Source organism: Zingiber officinale, chromosome 4B (assembly GCF_018446385.1).
Source record: "Zingiber officinale cultivar Zhangliang chromosome 4B, Zo_v1.1, whole genome shotgun sequence".
NCBI lineage: Eukaryota > Viridiplantae > Streptophyta > Magnoliopsida > Zingiberales > Zingiberaceae > Zingiber > Zingiber officinale.
Genome location: NC_055993.1, coordinates 134870799 through 134891684, shown reverse-complemented (window position 1 = coordinate 134891684; position 20886 = coordinate 134870799). Strand labels below are relative to the sequence as shown.

Sequence of the window (20886 nt, the reverse complement as noted above, 5' to 3'; positions counted from 1 at the left end):
TCCACGTAGAGTGAATTCTTCTCCACAATTCTTTTTCCTACAGCAACAGTCGTCTACCCTCTCGTTCAAGGAAAGAAAGGCGCAGGTGGCTTCATTTTCCCTGCATAGCTTAGACAGGAAGAAAAATTTAGCTTAAGAGAATGGGACCAATTTATATTAATGCTTCTCAAATCATTTTTTTTGTCCTCCATAACCTCTGTTCTACAAATCCTTCATCCCTAAACCTCCATTGGACTCCGCCCCCCTCTTTCCATTCATGGAATCGTCTCCGACGAGTATCTCCGGACACGGGTAACTTTGTTGACTCTTCGCCTCGATCCCGAGGCGGCGACTCATGGGACGAGCTCTTATCGTCCACCTCATCACAACTCCGCATCATGTGTAGCTACGGCCATTGCATCCTCACTCGGACCACCGCCAGCAGGGGGCGACCCCCCGACCCCCCACCAGTTGGCTAAAGCTAGGGTGATATATTTGTACAATGAGACAAAGGGTCAATTTCCGACAGACGCGTGCTTTCGAGAAAAAAAATTTCTCCCATCCTTTAGTCATTTGACAGTCAGTTATAAATTGACCCCATAATTTATCTCTCTTCATATAATTTGGAAACAGACTGTAAGAAATGTATCGAATGAACACAATCATCTTTTATTTCAATTAGAACACAGAGACTAAAAGAAGGAAAAAACCAAGGGAGTTTTTAGGAACAAGCATAAGCGCAACCAAAACGTGAACTCAGATAAGCAAAACCAAAAGGAAGCTACAGCTACAATCTTATATTATTTCCATTTATCTTCTTATTCTTATTTGTAAATATGGTTGTAAGAGATTTATCCATCTCCATCTCAAGAAAGACATCTGAAATGAAGAAAGTATAAAGGCTAATTTCAATGTACACCGTGTTTCTTATCCTAATACTAAGAAACCAAGAAGTTTCACAGATAATTCTAGACATGAGCAAGATAGGAATGAAAAATCCATGACTTGATTATTTGTAGAAACCCCTAAAATAATTCCTTAACGAGTAGGATTAAGACAGCCAAGATAGTCAATAAGAATGGAGTAAGTCACAAGTTTTAAGTATAACGTTAACATCCCAACCCACAGTATTATTTATTTTGACTATAATAAAAAGTCACAAAGAATGCCATCTCTAACGATTCTCTTAAAGAATACCGACCCAAACAAACCGTGTATTAAGTTTTGAATTAATATTCTAATGCCAACGAATTCTCTTTTGAATCAGCTGAAATATTTATCTGTACAACAAAACTCAGTCAAATCCAAGATGATGAACACATGCGGAGATCTACACGGATTCGACACGACATTGAACTAGTTCATTGTGCCATTTCACCAGTTACACAAGCAGCTACATTGTATAATCCCCTTTGACTCGATCTTCTCTGATATGAAAATGTAATTGTCAACCCATTGAAACAGCACAGATATGTGTTTCTGAGCAATTCAGGAGAGATTATAAAACAGGCGAGCTTAATCTGCTTCGACCTAGCTCGTCGTCTTCAGCTCTATATATTTGGCATTCCTTCGAACACTTCGCCGGCAGCATTGACAGAGAGTTGGCAGGATGGGTTCTTTACAGGGGTTGGCGCTATTGGTTTCGTTGCTGGTGTGCGGGCTGTCGGCTTGGTCGGCGCCGGCGGGGGTGGCGGCGGAGACGCCGCTGGAAGCGTTCGAGGGGTGGATGAGGAGGAATGGCAAATCGTACAAGAACGTGACGGAGAGGCTGTACCGGCTCGGGGTGTTCAGAAAAAACTTGAAGTACGTAGAGGAGTTCCTCCACGGCCGGCCACGCAGCTACACCATCGGCCTCAACTCCTTCGCCGACCTGACGAACGCGGAGTTCAGGGCCATCTACAGCCGACCCATGGAGAACAGGACGCGGGCGACGGCGTTCCGGCACGCCGGCGTCACGCCGCCTAGTAGCGTCGACTGGCGGCAGAAGGGAGCCGTTAACGCCGTCAAGAACCAAGGCCAATGCGGTACGTAAGAACTCACCGAATCATAAAGAGACCTGTTAAAGAGATGAATTTAACAAATTCCGTTACAATCTCATAACTGTTATACACATAAATTTTATAATTGTTACAGTGCGGATTCAAACTTGTTTATATTCATATTTAGTAATTACGAATCATAGTAGTTGTTAAGTTATTAACCTTTATAAGCGTTAATAACTTTAAGACCCTTAAATTTTATAGCAAGTTGTATTTTGCCCCCCTCTATTTAAAAAACTACACTCAACTCCCTTTTGATATGAAGTAAAAAGGAAAAAAATATAAATGACTAAAATAACCCTAACTTAAATCAGACTTCTAAAAAAAAATAAAAAAAAAAAAATCCCACAAAGTCATTTAAAGCTTAACCTTAACTCAACCTGATTTATATATAAGTCCAAAATCTTACTTCTTCCTAAAAAAAATATTCTCATAAAATTTATATATGCACTAGCATAAATAATAGAAAAACAGTAACTTTGAATTCTAAATTAATGAATCAAAATTAAATGATGATAAAATAAAATTTATCATTAAAAAACAAAATGAAGACCATTTATGATTTAAAAAAAACACCCTTTTAATTTTTGCCCAAAAGTAAATTTTTATTTCAAAACAGCACCCTTTTGAACCGAAAAGTATTTTTAGCTGCTTTGAAATGAAATTTTACTTTTGGACAAAAATTAAAAGAGTAATTTTTTTTCTAAATCGTCAAAGGGTCTTCATTTTAATTTTTAATGATAAATTTTGTTCCATCTTCATTTAAATTTGATTCATTAATTTAAAATTTTGACTCTTTTTTATTTGGTAAAATGAGTTTTTGACTTGTTATCCCTTTCAGAGTTGCTATTTTTTGTTATTTATACTAGTGTATGTATGAATTTTGTGAGGATATTTTTTCTAGGAACAGGTGAATTTTTGGGCCTATATATAAATCAAATTGGGTTAAAGTTAAGCTTTCAATGATCTTGTGGGATTTTTTTTTATTTTTCATTTTCTTCTAGAAGTCTGATTTAGATTAGGGTTATTTTGGTCATTTACTTTTTTTCCCTTTTTACTTCATGTCAAATGGGGGTTAAGTGTAATTTTTTAAATAAAGGAGGGCAAAATACAACTTGCTATAAAATTCAGGGGACTTAAAGTTATTAACCCTTATAATAACTATGGTTTGTAACCGCTAAAATATGGATTCAATCCTCAATTAATATTCATGTTATAATAGTTATAAAATTATATCTGCAACAAATATTATAACAATTAAGGTTCAATAGTTGCTACATTAGGCTTGACTAGTTCATGGTAGGGCTGCAAATGAGCCGAGCCGAGCTCGAGCCTGGGTCGGCTCGAGCTCGAGCTCGAGAAAATTGAAGAGGCTCGGCTCGAGCTCGAGCTCGAGCGAGTTTCAGAATTTAAGCTCGAGCTCGGCTCGACCATTTAATGATCGGCTCGAGCTCGGCTCGAGCTCGGCTCGAGCTCGACTCGAAAATGGATTGTAATGTAAAAATAAGTTGCGGAAGCTGGGATTTGAACCTTCAACCTCTAACAACCCAATAAAACACTCTAAACACCAGCACCCCTCAACTTATTAGATTATTTGAAAGTAATAATTGTTTTAAACATTAGAATATTGAATTTTAGCCTGGCTCGAATAGGCTCGACGAGCCCTCGAGCCTATGTTAAATAAGCTCAAGCTCGGCTCGAACGTTAAACGAGCCGGCTCGAGCTCGGCTCGAGCTCAGTCAAATTCGAGCTCGAGTCGAGCTTTGACCGAGCCGCTCGCGAGCGGCTCACGAGCGGCTCGGCTCATTTGCACCCCTAGTTCATGGTTGGGTGAGAACATCTTTTTATAAAATAAATATGTTTTTTTGATGATTTCAATAAAACAAATGCACTTTTTGATTTTTGCCCCCGTTATGCATATGTTTCATTATGATCATAATCTCATCCGAGTGTCTCTCAGAGTCTATCCCTAAATGACGTAAAGAGCGATAAATGATCAACTAATAATCGACCACAATTATAATCATGATCATACTTACTGATGAAATCTTTTTGGTTTGAAAAATAGGATCTTGTTGGTCATTCTCGGCAGTTGCATCCATAGAAGGAATCAACCAAATCACGACCGGGAATTTGCTTTCCTTATCTGAGCAAGAGCTTATTGACTGCGACTACTCCAACAGCGGGTGCGATGGGGGTTTTGTAGACTATGCATTCCAATTTGTTGTCTCCAATGGTGGCATCACAACAGAGGCCAACTATCCTTACTATGGACTACAATATAATTGTGACTACACAGCACTCTCCTCCAATGCCGTCTCCATCCTCGGCTACGAAGATGTGCCACGATGCGATGAGCAATCCTTGATGAAGGCTGTGGCCATCCAACCGGTGTCGGTCGCTATAGAAGCAAGTGGCAGCGACTTTCAATTGTACACGGGTGGCATATATAATGGCCCTTGCGGCACTAATTTAGACCACGCCGTGAACATAGTTGGTTATGGAACTGATGATAGCACGGGGACCGACTATTGGATCGTTAGGAACTCATGGGGCGCGACATGGGGCGATCAAGGCTACATCCTTATGGCGAAAGATGTCTCCGATCCTCAAGGAACATGTGGGATAGCACTGCAACCTTCTTATCCAATCATGAACTAAAAAATATAATTGTGTATGTTTCATCTTTAGTCATTGTATGATTGAAGGATGGATGAATTATTTAATGTTTGTTGTGTAATGCGATTGTATAGGTTTGCTAAATAAGGTCGAGTTGTGTAACTCGTCATATTGCTCGAGGAACTTATAGTTCCCTCATTTAATTCTATATTTTAAACATAATTACTCATTAAGGCTCCATGTATATATGGTCGCAATGCTACTTATAAGTACATCTTTGCTATCATACGCTGCATCGTAGCTCCGGTGACAATGCCATTCAAATTATTACAACAAAAGGTGAAATCCTCGCCCCCAGGGCCTCCACCGATTGGACCCACAGTCATTGTGAGGGAGGTAAATCGCAGCACCCGAGCTAACATGGGACGGACCGGGTGGGATACAGGGATAGGGGATTTATTCCCCCGTTGCCACTGAGTTTCGACCCAGCGGCCTCATTGCAGCAACCTCCGCCCCATGTCATCTCGGATGATCCACGGGGTCACCATTCAAATTATGAACATATTGAAGGAGGAGCTTTATCATCCACCAAAAGACTGTGTACTATGTATTGACTTGCAATGATGTAATTTTGATAAATGATACATTGATGTACTTAATAGGGTTGTAAACAAGTCGTGTCGAGTCGAATTTTAGAGTGTTCAAGCTTGTTTGATAAATTAGCCGAACCAAGCCGAACCGAACTTAAAATAAACTAAGCATTTGAAATGCTTATTCAAATTTGGATTGGTTTATTTTTTATGAGTTTGAGCTGTTTGAAACTTCACTTGAGCTTTGTTAGTTTAGATGTTATCGAGCTCTCAATTCAAGCTTGGTCTGAGCTTGGTTCAAACTTGGTTCGTTTAGATGTTATCGAACTCTTAATTTAAACTTGTTTGATTATTTGAAATTTTTTACTTGTTTGATTGTGTTATTGAGCTTTATAATTCAAACTTATTTGTTTATTTTTTTTTGTTTATTTAGCATATTGATAAAAGTTTTATTAATGAACATTGTTCATAAATATTATTCACAAACGTTGTTCATGAACATTAATGAGTTGAACGCATATATATTCAAGCTTATTTGTTTACTTTAACGAGTTGTGAAGTTTATTTATTTAATTGATCTTGTGTATATTAAACGAACATAACAAACCCTTATCAAACCGAACACTAAGCTTGTTCATGGGCGTTTGATTCATTTACTACCCTCAGTGGCGGATCCAGACAAATATTTAGAGGGGTGCTCAAAGAAGAGACTAAAAAAAATTTCTTACTATCAAATAAATATATTAAAAGATAAAAGTACTAAATTGATAATGATAATAATACAAACATAAAAACATGTGCATACCGATAATGTAATTATTTTTGATACTTGAACCATCAACATCAGACCTAGACATACAAGCAAGAGGAGGCAACTGGATCCTATGAGTGTTCATCTATTGAAAATGTTGTAAAATTTGCTCATTTTCAATTATAGCAAAAATATCCTTCTCGATGTATACTACCAAACTGTCATTCAACCACTCATCCCCCATCCTATTACGCAAATCAGTCTTGATAATTTTCATCGCAGAAAAAATTCTTTCAACAGAAGCAGTTGCAACTGGTAAAACTAATGCTAACTCGATCAAACGATATACCAATGAAAAAATTATATTCTTGCATGTTTCAACCATCTTTTTAGCAAGACTTTCCAAATCTTCAATCATAGAAAATTCATCTCGTACATTTTGAATGTAAGTCTCAAGTTAGTCCTCAAGTATTACACGATCAGTCAATGAAAAGTCTCCAAATAAAGTTCAGCAAGGTGAAATAGCTTACCAATATCAAATTAAGAAAAAGAGTCCTTTGGATCTAAGCAAGCAATGCAAGTAAGTACCTCCGTACTTGATTCTGAAAATCGATTATTCATCTCTTGAACCATCATATCAAGAACCTAATATTGTAACAATAAAAAAATGAATAAAACATTATTAGAAAATTAAAATTCAATAAAATATTTAAAAATAATACTTGACAAAAAATTTCAACGCAATAGTGATGAAAATTAGTAATCATTTGTCCATTACGTCTGCTGCGACCAGGAGTTATCATATTTTCTTACATATTCGGTACTTGGATCATATGGTTGCTACAAAATTTGTTGACGACATCCAAAAGATTCTCCCATCCTTCCTCTCTCAATTTTTGTAATCGATCTTTCATTGTCTTGATCAAACTGACAGCCAGTGCAATGTTTTGATCCTTTTGTTGTAAGGCAAGTGACAATTCATTTGTGATTCCCAATAAAGATTTTATCAAATGCATCACAAACACAAATTCATAACTCTCCATCTTATCAATCAAACTGGTGGCGATACCACTATTATCATCATTGGTACCATCATCATACACATTTTCAAGTACTTTTAAAACAGAAGTCCACGTAGACATCAAACGGATAATAGTCATGTAATGTGAATACCAACGAGTATCCCCTGGTCATTTTAAACTAATTTCCTGATTTTTTCCTTTGCCACTAACAATATCTCCTTTCTCCAAACATTCTACAAGTCTATCATGTTCAAGTTGTCTAAACTTATCTTTTCTTTTGCATGAAGCACCAGTAATATTCACAATCATAGTAACATTTGGAAGAAATCACTCACAATTCTATTGCTTTTAGCAACTGCAACAACAACTAGTTGAAGTTAGTGAGCAAAACAATGGGCATACCTTGCAGATGAATTTTCCTTCAATATAAGAGCCTTCAATCCAGTATACTCACCTCGCATATTTGAAGCTCCATCGTATCCTTGACCTCTCAATCTTGATAATGACAATTTATGTTTTGCAAACAATTCATCAATAGCATTCTTCAAAAAAATAGCAGAAGTGTCAGACACATGTACAATAGCAAGAAATCTTTCAATAACACATCCATGTTTGTTCACGTATCTTAAAACAACTCCCATTTATTCTTTGACTGAAATATCTCGACACTCATCAACAATAAGAGAAAATATATTGTCTTTTATATCATTAAGAATGACATTTGTGACTTCAACAGCACAAGCTCGTGTTAAATCCTTTTGAACTGTTGGAGACTTCATTTGATTGTTTCCAGGAGCATTTTCATTCATGGTCTTGGCAACCTCATCATTTCTTTGGGTATACCACTCAATCAATTCAAGAAAGTTACCTTTATTTGAGGAACTCAATGACTTGTCATGCCCACGGGAAGACAAACCTTGTTTCAAAAGAAAGCGTATAACATCTAAAGTTGGCGTTAATCAAGTGTGATATGCAACCTCCATTCCACACCCCTATGCTTGTAGCAAATGTGACACACTTTGTCGTTGATTTTGAAAAGCCTCAAGTTGTGTTCTTGCATCATTGTGAGCACTAGCTACACCACCAACATGCGTATTAAATACTTCCATTGCTTTTCTCCAACTAGTCATCCCTGAATTAGTAAATGCCTCATCTCCAACTTGACATCCTCTATAAGAATTTTTAAAGAGATATCACCAAAAACAAAAAACTGCATCTTTTGATATGCTGTACTCTAACCATGAAAATTTTTTAAACCAAGCAACTTGGAAACTTCTATCCTCTTTACCAAATTATCTTTGGGGATAACTATGATCAAATGGTTGACAAGGTCCTCTAATCAAATATTCTCTTCGAATCTGATCTCTAATAGAAATATCAAATTCATTAATTGGTTTGCGTAGCCCTGGGTCACTAACAACATCATCCGAGTTGAATTCAACGTGAGAATATTTTTTCTTACTATTTTCTTCCATAGAATTCTTAGAAGACTCAATACTTCGTTTTAAAAATTTCTCCATAATCTATGTCAATTTCTCAAAATTATTAATTTATGCAATCAACATAACAATTAATGTACTGCCAAGTATAAATCATGAAATTAGAAATTAGATGAAATAAGAAACAAGATTCACCTAAAATTGAAGAGATTTTGCTTGTTGTGGAGGATCACCGGCGGAGCACAGTGGCAGCGACGTCGACGGAACAGGCGAACCGCGAACAGTAGTGGCGTCACTGGCGTGAGGCATCGACGAAGTGAAGAGGCGACAAAGATGAGTGTAATGATTTGAGGAGACCGGGAGAGGGGGAAACAATGAGATCTCTTAGTGCGATTAGGATTTTTGGTTTGAAGAAGAAAGGGTTAGCTTAGAAAAAGAAGGTTCGGCTGTTGAAAAAGCTGCTGGAAAAAGGATCGGGAATGAGAAAGAAACAAAACGAAAGCTACTTGGAAAAGGATCGACAATGAGAAAGGAAGGGAAAAGGTGTTTTTATGACACTTTTGTGAAAAAGTCCAATAAATTTAAAAAAATTATAATTATGCCCTTTATTTTTTAATCATGATTATATTTTTTTTTTTTTTTTGTCAGAAGCAAGGGGGTGCTTCCACACCCCCTCGCGCCCCCCTGCCTCCACCAGTGACTACCCTAGTACTTAGCAGTGACATTGAATCAAGTCTCATCATCCATTTTCATTTGAAGTATCCGGACTACCAATGGTTTTTTTAGTAGGGTCGGAGTCTTTCGTAGTATATTTTTATGTTGAAGGGTCAATTCCCAAATCTTAGGGTAGCTCATAAATCAATTAAGGGAACTGCCCAACCTATGTTAATCAATTAAAAGGGTTTAGAGAACAAAATATTTCTATTCGAGCATCATTTGAATGGATGACTTGATATTCAATGGCTAGAATATGTCTAGTCAACTAAAAAACATCCTATTTTAGTCAATTATCGTAGATCTTGTTGGCTTTGGTATCTCCCGGAGAGCACAAACTGATTTGGATTGTCGAGGCTAGTGTTCGACACTATCTCTGTAAACGATATTGCTCCGCTACGGTGCTAACGGATAGCAGCAATTCGTTCCCAAGATACAACGACGAACGTCTCGGAATCGTAGCACTCCAAATTCCGAGACCAGCGAACCTTCTCGTAGGTTTTTTGGACTCTTTATGCACAAGATGAGATGAATGCTCAAGAGAGAGTAGAATAGATGAATTCGATGATTCGAATGAATTTTTTAACATCTAGAGGGTTCTATTTATACCAAATGAAGAGGTTGAATGTCTTTTGGGTGAGTGGATGTGTTTTTTGGGCTGGATCGATCTAGATCGTCCATTCTGAAGAGTTATAACCCTTCACATATCCCACTTTAATCTCATCCATCAGATCTGAAGAGATATGACCCTCAGATCTCGCCTATTGTCATCAGTCATCGGATCTGAATCTACTGATCCATTCGATTTAACGCTTCAGATCAAGTCTCATCCCAAGTGGTCAGATTGTGACTCTTCGCGATCCAACGCTGCAGATCGCATCACCGGCGATCCATCATACCTCTTTGATCAACGGTAGCCATCCGTTTGCCCCAATCAACAGTCCAGTCATCTCTTCTTGCCCACGTGGATGCCACATAGGCATTGCCATGTCAGATACGAGTCTGATACATCACCCGAGTGCCACGTAGGCACTGCAATGTCATCTGGAGTATAAATTTAAGCTCCTCAATGCTCCTCAGTGCAAAGTGCGCCAACAAAGCGCCCATTGCGCACGTGGCGGGTGGCGGGCTCATAGGTGCGAGCACCTAGTCTTTTTCTGAGTTAACTCCATTAACACAGCATCATTAATAAGCAAATAATGCACATCGAAAATTTTCGATGTGGGACTATTCTCCCATGTATTTCCTTATATATCATTAATGAGTAATTAATGTTTATTTGGGCCGACTTTAAACAATTAATTTCTCATTCACCTTTAATCAGTTTTGAGCAAATTAATAGTTTAAATTTATCTACGAGAAATGTAGATTTCAATTTTGAAGTCAATTATGACTTCTACCTATTGATGGCATTCCGATTTTTCCATAAAACTGATATTGGTCCATTAAGACTCCAATATCCAACAATCCCCTACATGAATGGAAATTAATGCAATGCGTGTATGCATGCTGACACTTTACAAGAATCCAATCGATAAGTCACTGCATCGGGAGATGTAGCTTGTGGCTTTGAACCTTCCGTAGTGGAATGCTATCGAGTATACTAGGCTACGCAGTGAACGTGATGTCTTGAACTGCTCAGCTGTTGGTGTATACTAAGACAACAACATCTACACAGAGACCTATCTCACCTACTTTAGGTTCTCATGGTTGGTTCCGTTTCGGCCATGGACACCATCTTGGATTCATGAGTGTTTCATTGAAGCAGCCTATCTTCACACTCATATAGGTGACACTTCTATCAGGAGTTCCTACCATACTCTACGTTATAAGGTATAGAAGTCACTAAAAGCATAAGCTTAACCTCACTATATGAGGTAGGACAACACAAATTCATCCTATGATTGGGATAGAGATAAAATATCTCATGTGCTGTAACACAACTTCTGTAACTTCGTTGTCCATTTGAACCAAGATATTGGGATCTCCAGTCAACAAGGTTGGGTTACCGCTACAGTCGTTTTTAGTTGTAGATTTTTAATCTCATTTCTCTTGATGAGCAGTATACTTGATCTCGACTCAACCCTTTCGTAAGAGGATCTGCCAAATTATCTTTGGACTTAACATAGTCGATTGCAATCACTCCATTCAAGATCAACTGCCTAATGGTATTATGTCTACGATGTATATATCGTGACTTCCCATTGTACATATTACTCTGTGTCCTTCCAATCGCCGATTGACTATTACATTGGATCAGTACGGCAGACACAGGTTTCGCCAGCTTGGAATATCTTCCAAGAAATTCCTCAGCCATTCAGCTTTCTCAGCTGCTTTGTCTAGTGCTATAAACTTGGATTCCATAGTTGACCGAGCAATGCACGTCTGCTTAGTAGAATTCCAAGATACTACTCCCCCACCGATCGTGAAAACATATCCACTAGTGGATTTGGAGTCTTTTGTATCTGATATCCAATTAGCATCACAATATCCCTTCAGCACAGCGAGATATTTTCCATAATGTAATCCATAATTCATAGTATATTTCAAATATCTAAGAACTCGCATCAATACTTTCCAATTGGTGTCGTTTGGATTACTCATAAAACGACTCAGCTTGTTGACCGCACAGGCAATATCCGGACGTGTGCAGTTTGTGAGATACATCAAACTACCTATTATCCGAGAATATTCCAACTGCGATAAGGTCTCACCATGGTTTTTCGCTAAGTATTGACTTAGATCCATAGGTGTTTTTACTGTAGAGAGATCGTACACATTGAATCTTTTCAATACTGACTCTACATAATGGGATTGTGTCAAAACTATACCTTATGATATCCTGAGAATTTTAATTCCCAATATAACATCTGCTTGACCCATATCTTTCATATCAAAATTTTTTATCAACATTTTCTTTGTAGTCATGATTATATCATGATTACTGCCCATTATCAGCATGTCGTCTACGTATAGACAGATGATTACATAACCTTTAGGTGTGTCTCTAACATAAATGCATTTGTCACATTCATTTATTCTGAATTCGTTTGACAGCATTACTTTGTCAAATTTTTCGTGCCATTGTTTAGGCGCTTGCTTAAGTCCGTACAACGACTTAACAAGTTGACACACCTTTTTCTCATTTCCTGGAGCCACGAACCCCTCGAGTTGCTCTATATAAATTTCTTCTTCCAACTCACCATTTAAGAACGCAATCTTAACATCCATTTGATGTATTTCAAGGTCATACAGTGTTGCAATGGCTATTAGCACTCGTATGGACGTAATCCTTGTCACCGGTGAGTAGGTATCGAAATAATCAAGGTCTTCCTCTTGCTTGTACCCCTTGGCTACAAGTCTGGCCTTATACTTGTCAATTGATCCATCAGCTTTATACTTGCGTTTTAGTATCCACTTACAACCTAATGGTTTACTACCAGAAGAAATGTCTACTAATTCCCAAGTATGATTATCCATGATGGATTCGATTTCACTATTGACAGCTTCTTTCCACATTGGAGCATCGGGACTAGAGAGAGCTTCACTTAATGTTCTTGGGTCCATTTCTGACATGAAAGTCATGAAATCTGGCCCGAACGATTTCTCAACTCTAGCCCGTTTGCTACGACGTGGCCCTTCGCTATGATCGTCAATAGTCCTTTTATAACAGCTAAGTTCGGTAACGTCATTTTTGTTTGAACTTCCGTTGTTATCATTTTCAATGTTTCCCTTCTTATTTGGGAATTCGTTTTCAAAGAATATCGCATTCTGAGATTCTATGGTTGTTCCCACATGAATATCAGGAATTCCTGATTTATGAACTAGGAAACGATATGCACTACTATTATGGGCATATCCGACAAATACCGCATCGAACGTTTTAGGTCCGATCTTTACTTGCTTTGGTTTAGGTACTTCGACCTTTGCCAAGCACCCCCACACTTTCAGGTATTTGTATGATGGCTCGCGGTTTTCCATAGTTCGTATGGAGTTTTATCACTTTTCTTATGAGGGATCTTGTTGAAAATGTGATTTGCCGATAATATCGCTTCCCCCCACAAGTTTTGAGGTAAGCCTGAATTTATCAACAAGGCATTCATCATCTCTTTTAGTGTCCGATTTTTACGTTCAGCAACACCATTCGATTGAGGTGAGTAAGACGCCATTGTTTGATGGATAATGCCAGAATCTAAACAAAATTCATCAAACGGTGTACCATATTCTCCACCTCTATCGCTACGAATTATTTTAATTCATTTGTCAAGTTGATTTTCAACTTCTGTTTTATAGGTTCTGAATGCCTCTAAGGTTTCGTCTTTACTTCTTAAAAGAAAGACATAACAGAACCTCGTGCAGTTATCGATAAAAGTAATGAAATACTTTTTACCTCCTCTAGTTTGCACAAATTTCAAATCACATAGATCACTATGTATTAATTCTAGAGGAGTCGTTGACCTTTCCACCGAATGGAAAGGTAGTTTCGACATTTTAGCTTCCACACACACTTCACATTTGTGTGTTTCGTCAAGATTGACGTTTGGTAATAAATTTAGTTTGACGAGACGTTTCAGAGTATTATTATGCACATGTCCGAGTCGATCATGCCATAAATTAAAACACTCAACCACATAGCTGGAAGCAATTATTTTATTACCATCAAATTTTCGGAGTACAGTCATTACAACCATTTTGAATAGACTTTGTTCTAAGTACCCCTTTCCTACGAAGACATCATTCTTCGTAAGGACAAAGTTGTTGGACTGGAACACTAGTCTAAACCCGGCCTTAACAAGTGCCAATCCAGAAACTAGGTTCTTTCTGATGTTGGGAACATGGAGCACATCAATCAGAGTTAGCTCCTTTCCAAACGTCATCTTCAGAACAACTTTTCCGAGTCCGGCGATCGGAGATGTCGTGGAATTGCCCATATAGAGCTTCCTTCCATTTATCGGAGTATACTTGGAGAACATCGCTTTATCTGAACAGATATGTCGAGTTGCTCCAGTATCGATCCACCACTGCTTCGGGTTATCCTCCACTGTATTGGATTCAAACACGACCACAGTGAGATCCAAGTCGTCAAGAGAGGTTGCGACGTGGTTTGCAGCATCTTTAGGCCCCTTGGTCGGCTTCTTCGGGTGTCTGCAGTCCTTGGACATGTGTCTTGACTTTCCACAGTTGTAGTAAGAGCCCTTGAACTTCTTTACTTGAGCCTTCTTCTTGAACTGCTTTGGCTTTTTAACGTTTGGCTCGACCAGGTTGGACATTTCATCAATAGTCCACTTCGTTCCTCTAGAGTCGGATAATTTTCGATTATCCTCCTCTATTCGTAGCCTCAGGATCAGGTCTTCCAGTCTCATCTCCTTTTGCTTGTGCTTGAGGTAATTCTTGAAGTCCTTCCATGACGGAGGGAGCTTCTCAATTACTGCAGCTACTGCGAATGACTCATTCAGCTTCATGCCTTCGGCATCCAGATCATGCAGTATTAAATGCATATCTTGGACTTGAGCTGAGACGCTTTTAGAGTCCATCATCTTGAAATCCAGAAACCAGCCGACAATGAATTTCTTCAATCCGGCATTTTCGGTCTTGTATTTCTTCTCAAGTGATTCCCACAAAGATTGTTGAAGCAATCTAGGTGCCCTAGGTTTTGATGTTTGGGCAAAGGTTTAAGTTAGGTTTATTGTTGTATTTGATATGCATTGTGAGTGTGCAGGATACAGGTACAACAAGGAAAGTCCAAGTGTGATCTTGGCAAAGGAGGAAAGTCCAAGAATGAGTCTTGGCGGTGTAAGTCCAAGCATGTAGTCTTGGCAACGTAAGTCCAAGTGTGACTTGGCAATGGATGAAGCCCCGGAGGTGAGGAGCCTCTTGGCAAAGGAAGACCCGACAATATGGACAAGGCCGAAGGAAGCTCCAGAAGGCAAGACGTGAAGGATGGGGAGACATCCGAGGGACGCGAGGCTGATGGAGGAGGCTAGAAGGCTAGGTCTAGGTTGGTCGGGTGAGAACGAGTGCTGAGTGAATGTACTCGAGGCAAAATCCTAAAATTAGGGTTTACTGTAGCAGTACTGTAGCAGTCGACTGATGATTGTAGCAGTCGACTGATGCACTGTAGCAGAGAGCCGTTGAGATAGCCGTTGGCACCAGTCGACTGGTGCATTGACCAGTCGATTGGTAACGGGCAAATCAGGTTCTGATTTGTTCCAAGCTCTATAAGAAGGAGCTTGGTATGGCCGTCCAAGGTGACGAAATTAGACTTGGTTAAAGCCTAATTAGTAGTCACTAAAGTGCTCAAGGATCTCTTGTGTCCAAGTGTTCTTGGTTGAAGTTGTGGTGAGGTTTCTCCACCCACAAGGAGCGGTTTGAGCTAGCCGGAGTTTCCGGAGACTAATCCACCGACGGATTGAGGGATCGTCCACCTTACGGACAGCCGTGGAGTAGGAGCATCATCTCTGAACCACGTTACATCGACGTGCATTGGTTTGCTTGTTCTTTTCTTTATCTTTAGCTTTCGTATTCGTAATTTGTATTGTATTATTCCGCTTGCGCACTAACGAATACGTAGGAAGCCATCGATTTGGGTGAGACGCTATTCACCCCCCCTCTAGCGGCCACCGATCCTCCAACAAGTGGTATCAGAGCGAGGTCGCTCTTCTACGGACTAACCGCCAAGAGAGCAAGAAGCTAGAGGAAGAAGAAGATGGAGTCCGAAGGACCGCTCGGATGGGATATCCGAATTCCACCTCCGTATGACAAAGAAGACTTCAATTATTGGAGGAAGCGGTTGGAGACATGGTTCCAAATGGATTGGAATCAATGGGTTGTCTTGAGTGACCCATTTGAAGCTCCTACGGACAAGAAGGGTAAACGCCTCCGACCTCGGCATTGGACCGAAGAGCAACGAGAGCAATCGGAGGCGGACAAGGAGGTAACAAGAATTTTGCATAATTTACTACCTTCTAATATCATTGTGAGTGTAGGTGAATGCACAAGTGCATGTGATCTTTGGAAAAAGATCATTGCCTATCATGAAGACCCGTCACAATTCCAAGGAGTAGAGGAGTCCAAGGAGAAGGGTTCATTGGTCCAAGAAGAGAAGGACCAATCCGATGTTGACATAAGGTCAACATCCGAGGAGGAGAAGGAAGATGAGGAGGTATCATCCACATCTTCAAGGGAGGAAGAAGTGGAATCATTGACATCTTCAAGTGAAGAGGAAGAAGAGCAATCCAAGGAAGAGGAGATCTTGGAAGCTCAACCCTCCACCTCAACTACCAAGAAGAGCACAAAGGACCACATCAAATGCTTTGAGTGTGGTAAGATGGGGCACTACAAGAGTAGGTGTCCTTCACTCAAGAAGGTAAAGGAGGTAAACCCTAAACTCACTAAAGTTAATTTAGAAACTAATGTGAGTTGTAGGAAGAAGAAGAAGGAGGAGAAGCACATTAGGTGCTTTACATGTGGTGAGTGGGGTCACTACCACACAAAGTGCCCAAGGAGAGGAGAGCTCAAGAAATTGGTGCACTTGAAGAAGTGGGAGAAGAAGAGAGCTTCAAGGGTAAGGGAGGTAAACCCTAACTTGAATGCTAATTCAAATTTAAATCGTTATAATGCTATTTATCATGAAAATAGAATGCATGATAAATCTAAGGATAAATATATCCCTCCTCATGCTAGATTTATCACACCTAAGGCTAGGAAGGTAAATAACAATTTAGGCAATAACTCTAAGGATTATAGATATATGCCTAGATATAGAAATGCTCATAGGGGTCAAGAAAAATCCAAGTCTATGGATTCAATGACGGAAAACCAAGTCTTGAGGTCAAGACTTGATAATTTAGAAAGAACCCTAGCAAGAATGGAAAATATTCTTAGGGGTCAAAATGAGCATAACCTAGGAAAAGCTAGACAAGAGCCATCCAATGGCTATATAGGTTTGGGATACAAACCTAAAGCCAAGAAGGATGTGACTTCCTTTCATAGGGTTCCATATAGTTATGGGACCAACCCTAGGTTTAGTGGTCAAGCTAAAAGTACAAGGGAAGTTGTCCCTAAGAGTACTTTTGCAAAGACCAATGTGACTAAGACTTCTAAGAAGTCTAATAATGTCACAAAGAAGGTCACAAGGGAGGTCATCCCTAGAGTTGACTTAGTAAAGGTGACTAAGGCTCCAAAAAGGCCAAACAAAGTCACAAATAAGGTTACAAGGGGAGTTAGCCCTAGAAGTGACCTAGTGGAAGTGAAAAAGGCTTCTAAGAAGCCTAGAAAGGTCCTTAGGAAGGTATCTATGGAAGTCATCCCTAGTGAGTACCTAGAGCATCCAAGGAGCACCAATAGGTTTTGGGTTCCTAGGAGCATATTCTCTACACCCTAGATAGGTTAGAGAGTGTCAACTCCAATTGGAAAGATAGTTAACCCAACCTTTGTAAAGTTGACACTTGAGAGCATTTTCAAGGTTATTGTTAACCTTTGAAAAAGAAAAAGGTTATTGGGTTACTCTTTGAGAGAGTAATATATGTGCCAAAATTTGAAGAGTTGAACTTAATCTAACTTGGCACACTTAAGAAAAGTATAAGAAAAATCAAGTTAGAATTTTGATACTTTCTTAAGGAATTAAGAGAAAACCCATGCTTTAATCAAATGTGCTTAAAGCCTTGAAGAGCAAAAATGTGTCAAAATTTGAGGAGTTAAATCTAATTTAAATTGACACATTTGGAAAAGGATAAGAAATGCCAAGTTGGGGGTTTTGGCATTTTCTTAGAAGGTTAAAGGTGAATCTAAGCCTTAATTTGATTTCATATACTCTTTGAAAGAATAAAATGTGACATACTTTGAGGAATTTGTTTAATTTAAAAATGGCACAAATTTAGAAAGGGAAAAAGAAATGTCAAAATTGGGTTTGGCACTTTCTTGATGAAATTGGGCAATCTAGGATTTAATTTTAAAGTATAGCTAAGAATTAAGGATACTTAGATAGATTATCTAGGTACATTTTATTTATGCTAACTTGTCATGATTGTTTACCCATCATATGCCATGACATCATATTTAGCATTCACATTTTATTATGAAAAATACAAAAATACCATGTCATGTCATGCATATATCATGTAGTTATAGCATTCTTTGCTTATTTTGATGTATGCCATTAATCATCATGCAGTATGTCAATTTCCTTATAATTAAGAACAAAAGGTATTTATTATGTATGGAAGTGTCCCAACAAGAGGGATCATATCAAGTGACATCCTAGATGGATGATCATGATTTTTACAATGCCTAGATAGAGATGCATGATCCCTTAGTTTAGGGCAAGACCAAATATACATCTCACAAAGAACTATAAGGTGACTTGTATATGTTTTAATACACGTTAGATACAAGTGAGATGTTAAGATGGTGAACAAAACTCAAGATGTTGATCTAGTGTATCTTGTTGAGTTTTAGGTTCATCAAAACACATAGTTATGTGTCTTCCAATCATTGGGAAAGCTAATGTACAAGTCATGTGCATTGAGCCCAAAGAACGTGGTTGGATATTAGTTTTGAAAAAGATTTCAAAATACTTTTGAAAAACCTTGGTGAAGACTATCTTTTGATAGTAATCATCATTGGAAAGTTAGACACAAACTAGGAGAAAACATTGAAGTTTTCAAGAGTTTTCAAATTTGTGTCAATCTTTGAAAATAAGAAGTATTTTCATAGAAAACTATTTTTCCCTGATAAAGTATACCCTAAATAATGTTTACATGAGTTTTCATGATGAAAACAAGAATGGATTGGTTAAGAAAAACCAAATTGAAGTTTCGGTTGAGGTTTAGTTTCATTATTGAATTTTGAACCTCAAAACTTCGAGTTTTGGTTTTCCTAATTATTTAGGAACCCCAAGTCATTGTTGGTGCAATGATGGAAGTTTGACCATATTTTTAGGGGGAGTTACGCTTTGGAAACATAAAAATCTTTTCCAAGACCAAAAGGAGGTCAAGTGTTAAGGTAGCACATGACATTGGTATGAGAGGTGTTACCAAGGACAAGGGAGAGTCATCCAAGGCCAATAAGAAGGAATATGCTAGGGTAGCATATAATTATAGCAAGGATGAGGTGTCCAAGATTAAGGACAAGAATAAATTAATCAAAGACAAGGTGTCTAAGGTTAAGAAGGTGAGTTTAGTAGGCCAAGTGTCACCCGAGGTGCATCGAAGTGACCTAGCCATAGTGGATGAGTCACCAAGAGAGGTGACTAAGGTTAAGATTCATAAGGATAGGAAGAGCTTTTGGGACCCATGATAGATGGATTATCAAATGTGCCAAGTGGTTAAGAGACAGACTTAAGTCTCTAACCTAGTGGGTTGGCACAATTAGGATGTGTTTCATGCATGAAAATATGACATTGGGGTTATATTGCATAAAAATTAGTTTTTGATGTATAGATGTCATATAAACCCATGCTAGGGAAGTATTATGATTTAGTATGGGCAGATACATCAAGAGGAAGCCAAAACTAGGACTTTAGGTCAAGGTTCAATTGAACAATTTAGCTAGGTTTGAATTTTGTGTCAATCTTAGGATCTGTGATAAATATATTTTTATATATATTTTTCCCAAGTAGACAAGGTTAAAATAGACTTCTCCACAAAATTTGAGATTTTTTGGAGGTCTGTAGAATTTCTGGTGCATTTTTGAAGTTGGTCAGAAAAGGCTGATTTTTTCAGAAATAGGGTGCCAGTCGACTGGTGCAGATACCAGTCGACTGGTAACAGTGTTTTTGAGCACAGAATGTCTCTGTAAGCTCATTTTTATGAGGGCAGTCGACTGGTGCCAAGACCAGTCGACTGGTAACAGTAGATTTCAACTACAGAATGTTTCTGTAAGGTTCTGTCGAAGGGGGCAGTCGACTGGCACTTAGGGCAGTCGACTGATACCAGCCTAAACGTGTTTTTCAACGTTGTTCTTGACCGTGTCAACTCGTTTAAATGTATGAGATCCATGGGAGATAAATACATGAGTTTAGGGTCAATTTGGATGATATGTTTTCAACAATTGGGATATTGTTGGAGCTCTTTTTGATGTATGGCAAAGGGGGAGAATTTTAGGTTTAAGTGGAAAACCTATACACCTTTGCAAGAAATCCTAGCTCGAAGGGGAGCATAGGTGAAGGGGGAGCGATTGTTTAGGCAAAGGGGGAGAAGTTTACCTTTGCGGGAAATCCTAGCTCAAGGGAGAGCTTAGGTGAAGGGGGAGCCTAGGGATTTAGGTTCCATTATTTATGCATGAGTTGATTTGCATATTTATTTGCATATGTATTACATTTATGTTTCCGTAACTTAAACAGGTTGCCAAACATCAAAAAGGGGGAGATTGTTGAAGCAATCTAGGTGCCCTAGGTTTTGATGTTTGGGCAAAGGTTTAAGTTAGGTTTATTGTTGTATTTGATATGCATTGTGAGTGTGCAGGATACAGGTACAACAAGGAAAGTCCAAGTGTGATCTTGGCAAAGGAGGAAAGTCCAAGAATGAGTCTTGGCGGTGTAAGTCCAAGCATGTAGTCTTGGCAACGTAAGTCCAAGTGTGACTTGGCAATGGATGAAGCCCCGGAGGTGAGGAGCCTCTTGGCAAAGGAAGACCCGACAATATGGACAAGGCCGAAGGAAGCTCCAGAAGGCAAGACGTGAAGGATGGGGAGACATCCGAGGGACGCGAGGCTGATGGAGGAGGCTAGAAGGCT

The 20886-nt window shown here is 38.8% G+C and overlaps 1 protein-coding gene across 1 annotated transcript; it reads left to right on the top strand.

Annotated features, from left to right (window-relative positions):
• Window positions 1-1636: 1636 nt before the first annotated feature.
• Window positions 1637-4866, top strand: LOC121978005 (ervatamin-B-like). Its single transcript, XM_042530400.1, has 2 exons — window positions 1637-2003; window positions 4087-4866. Exons 1-2 carry the CDS (start codon window positions 1706-1708, stop codon window positions 4677-4679), a joined length of 891 nt encoding a protein of 296 aa, XP_042386334.1. The 5' UTR covers window positions 1637-1705; the 3' UTR covers window positions 4680-4866.
• Window positions 4867-20886: the final 16020 nt, after the last annotated feature.

Excerpts from the sequence above, each read along its gene's own strand:
- LOC121978005 (XM_042530400.1), top strand. The coding sequence starts at position 1,706 with ATGAGGAGGAATGGCAAATCGTACAAGAACGTGACGGAGAGGCTGTAC. Across the intron at positions 2,004-4,086 it reads CAAGAACCAAGGCCAATGCG|GATCTTGTTGGTCATTCTCG; the intron begins GTACGTAAGAAC and ends TTTGAAAAATAG.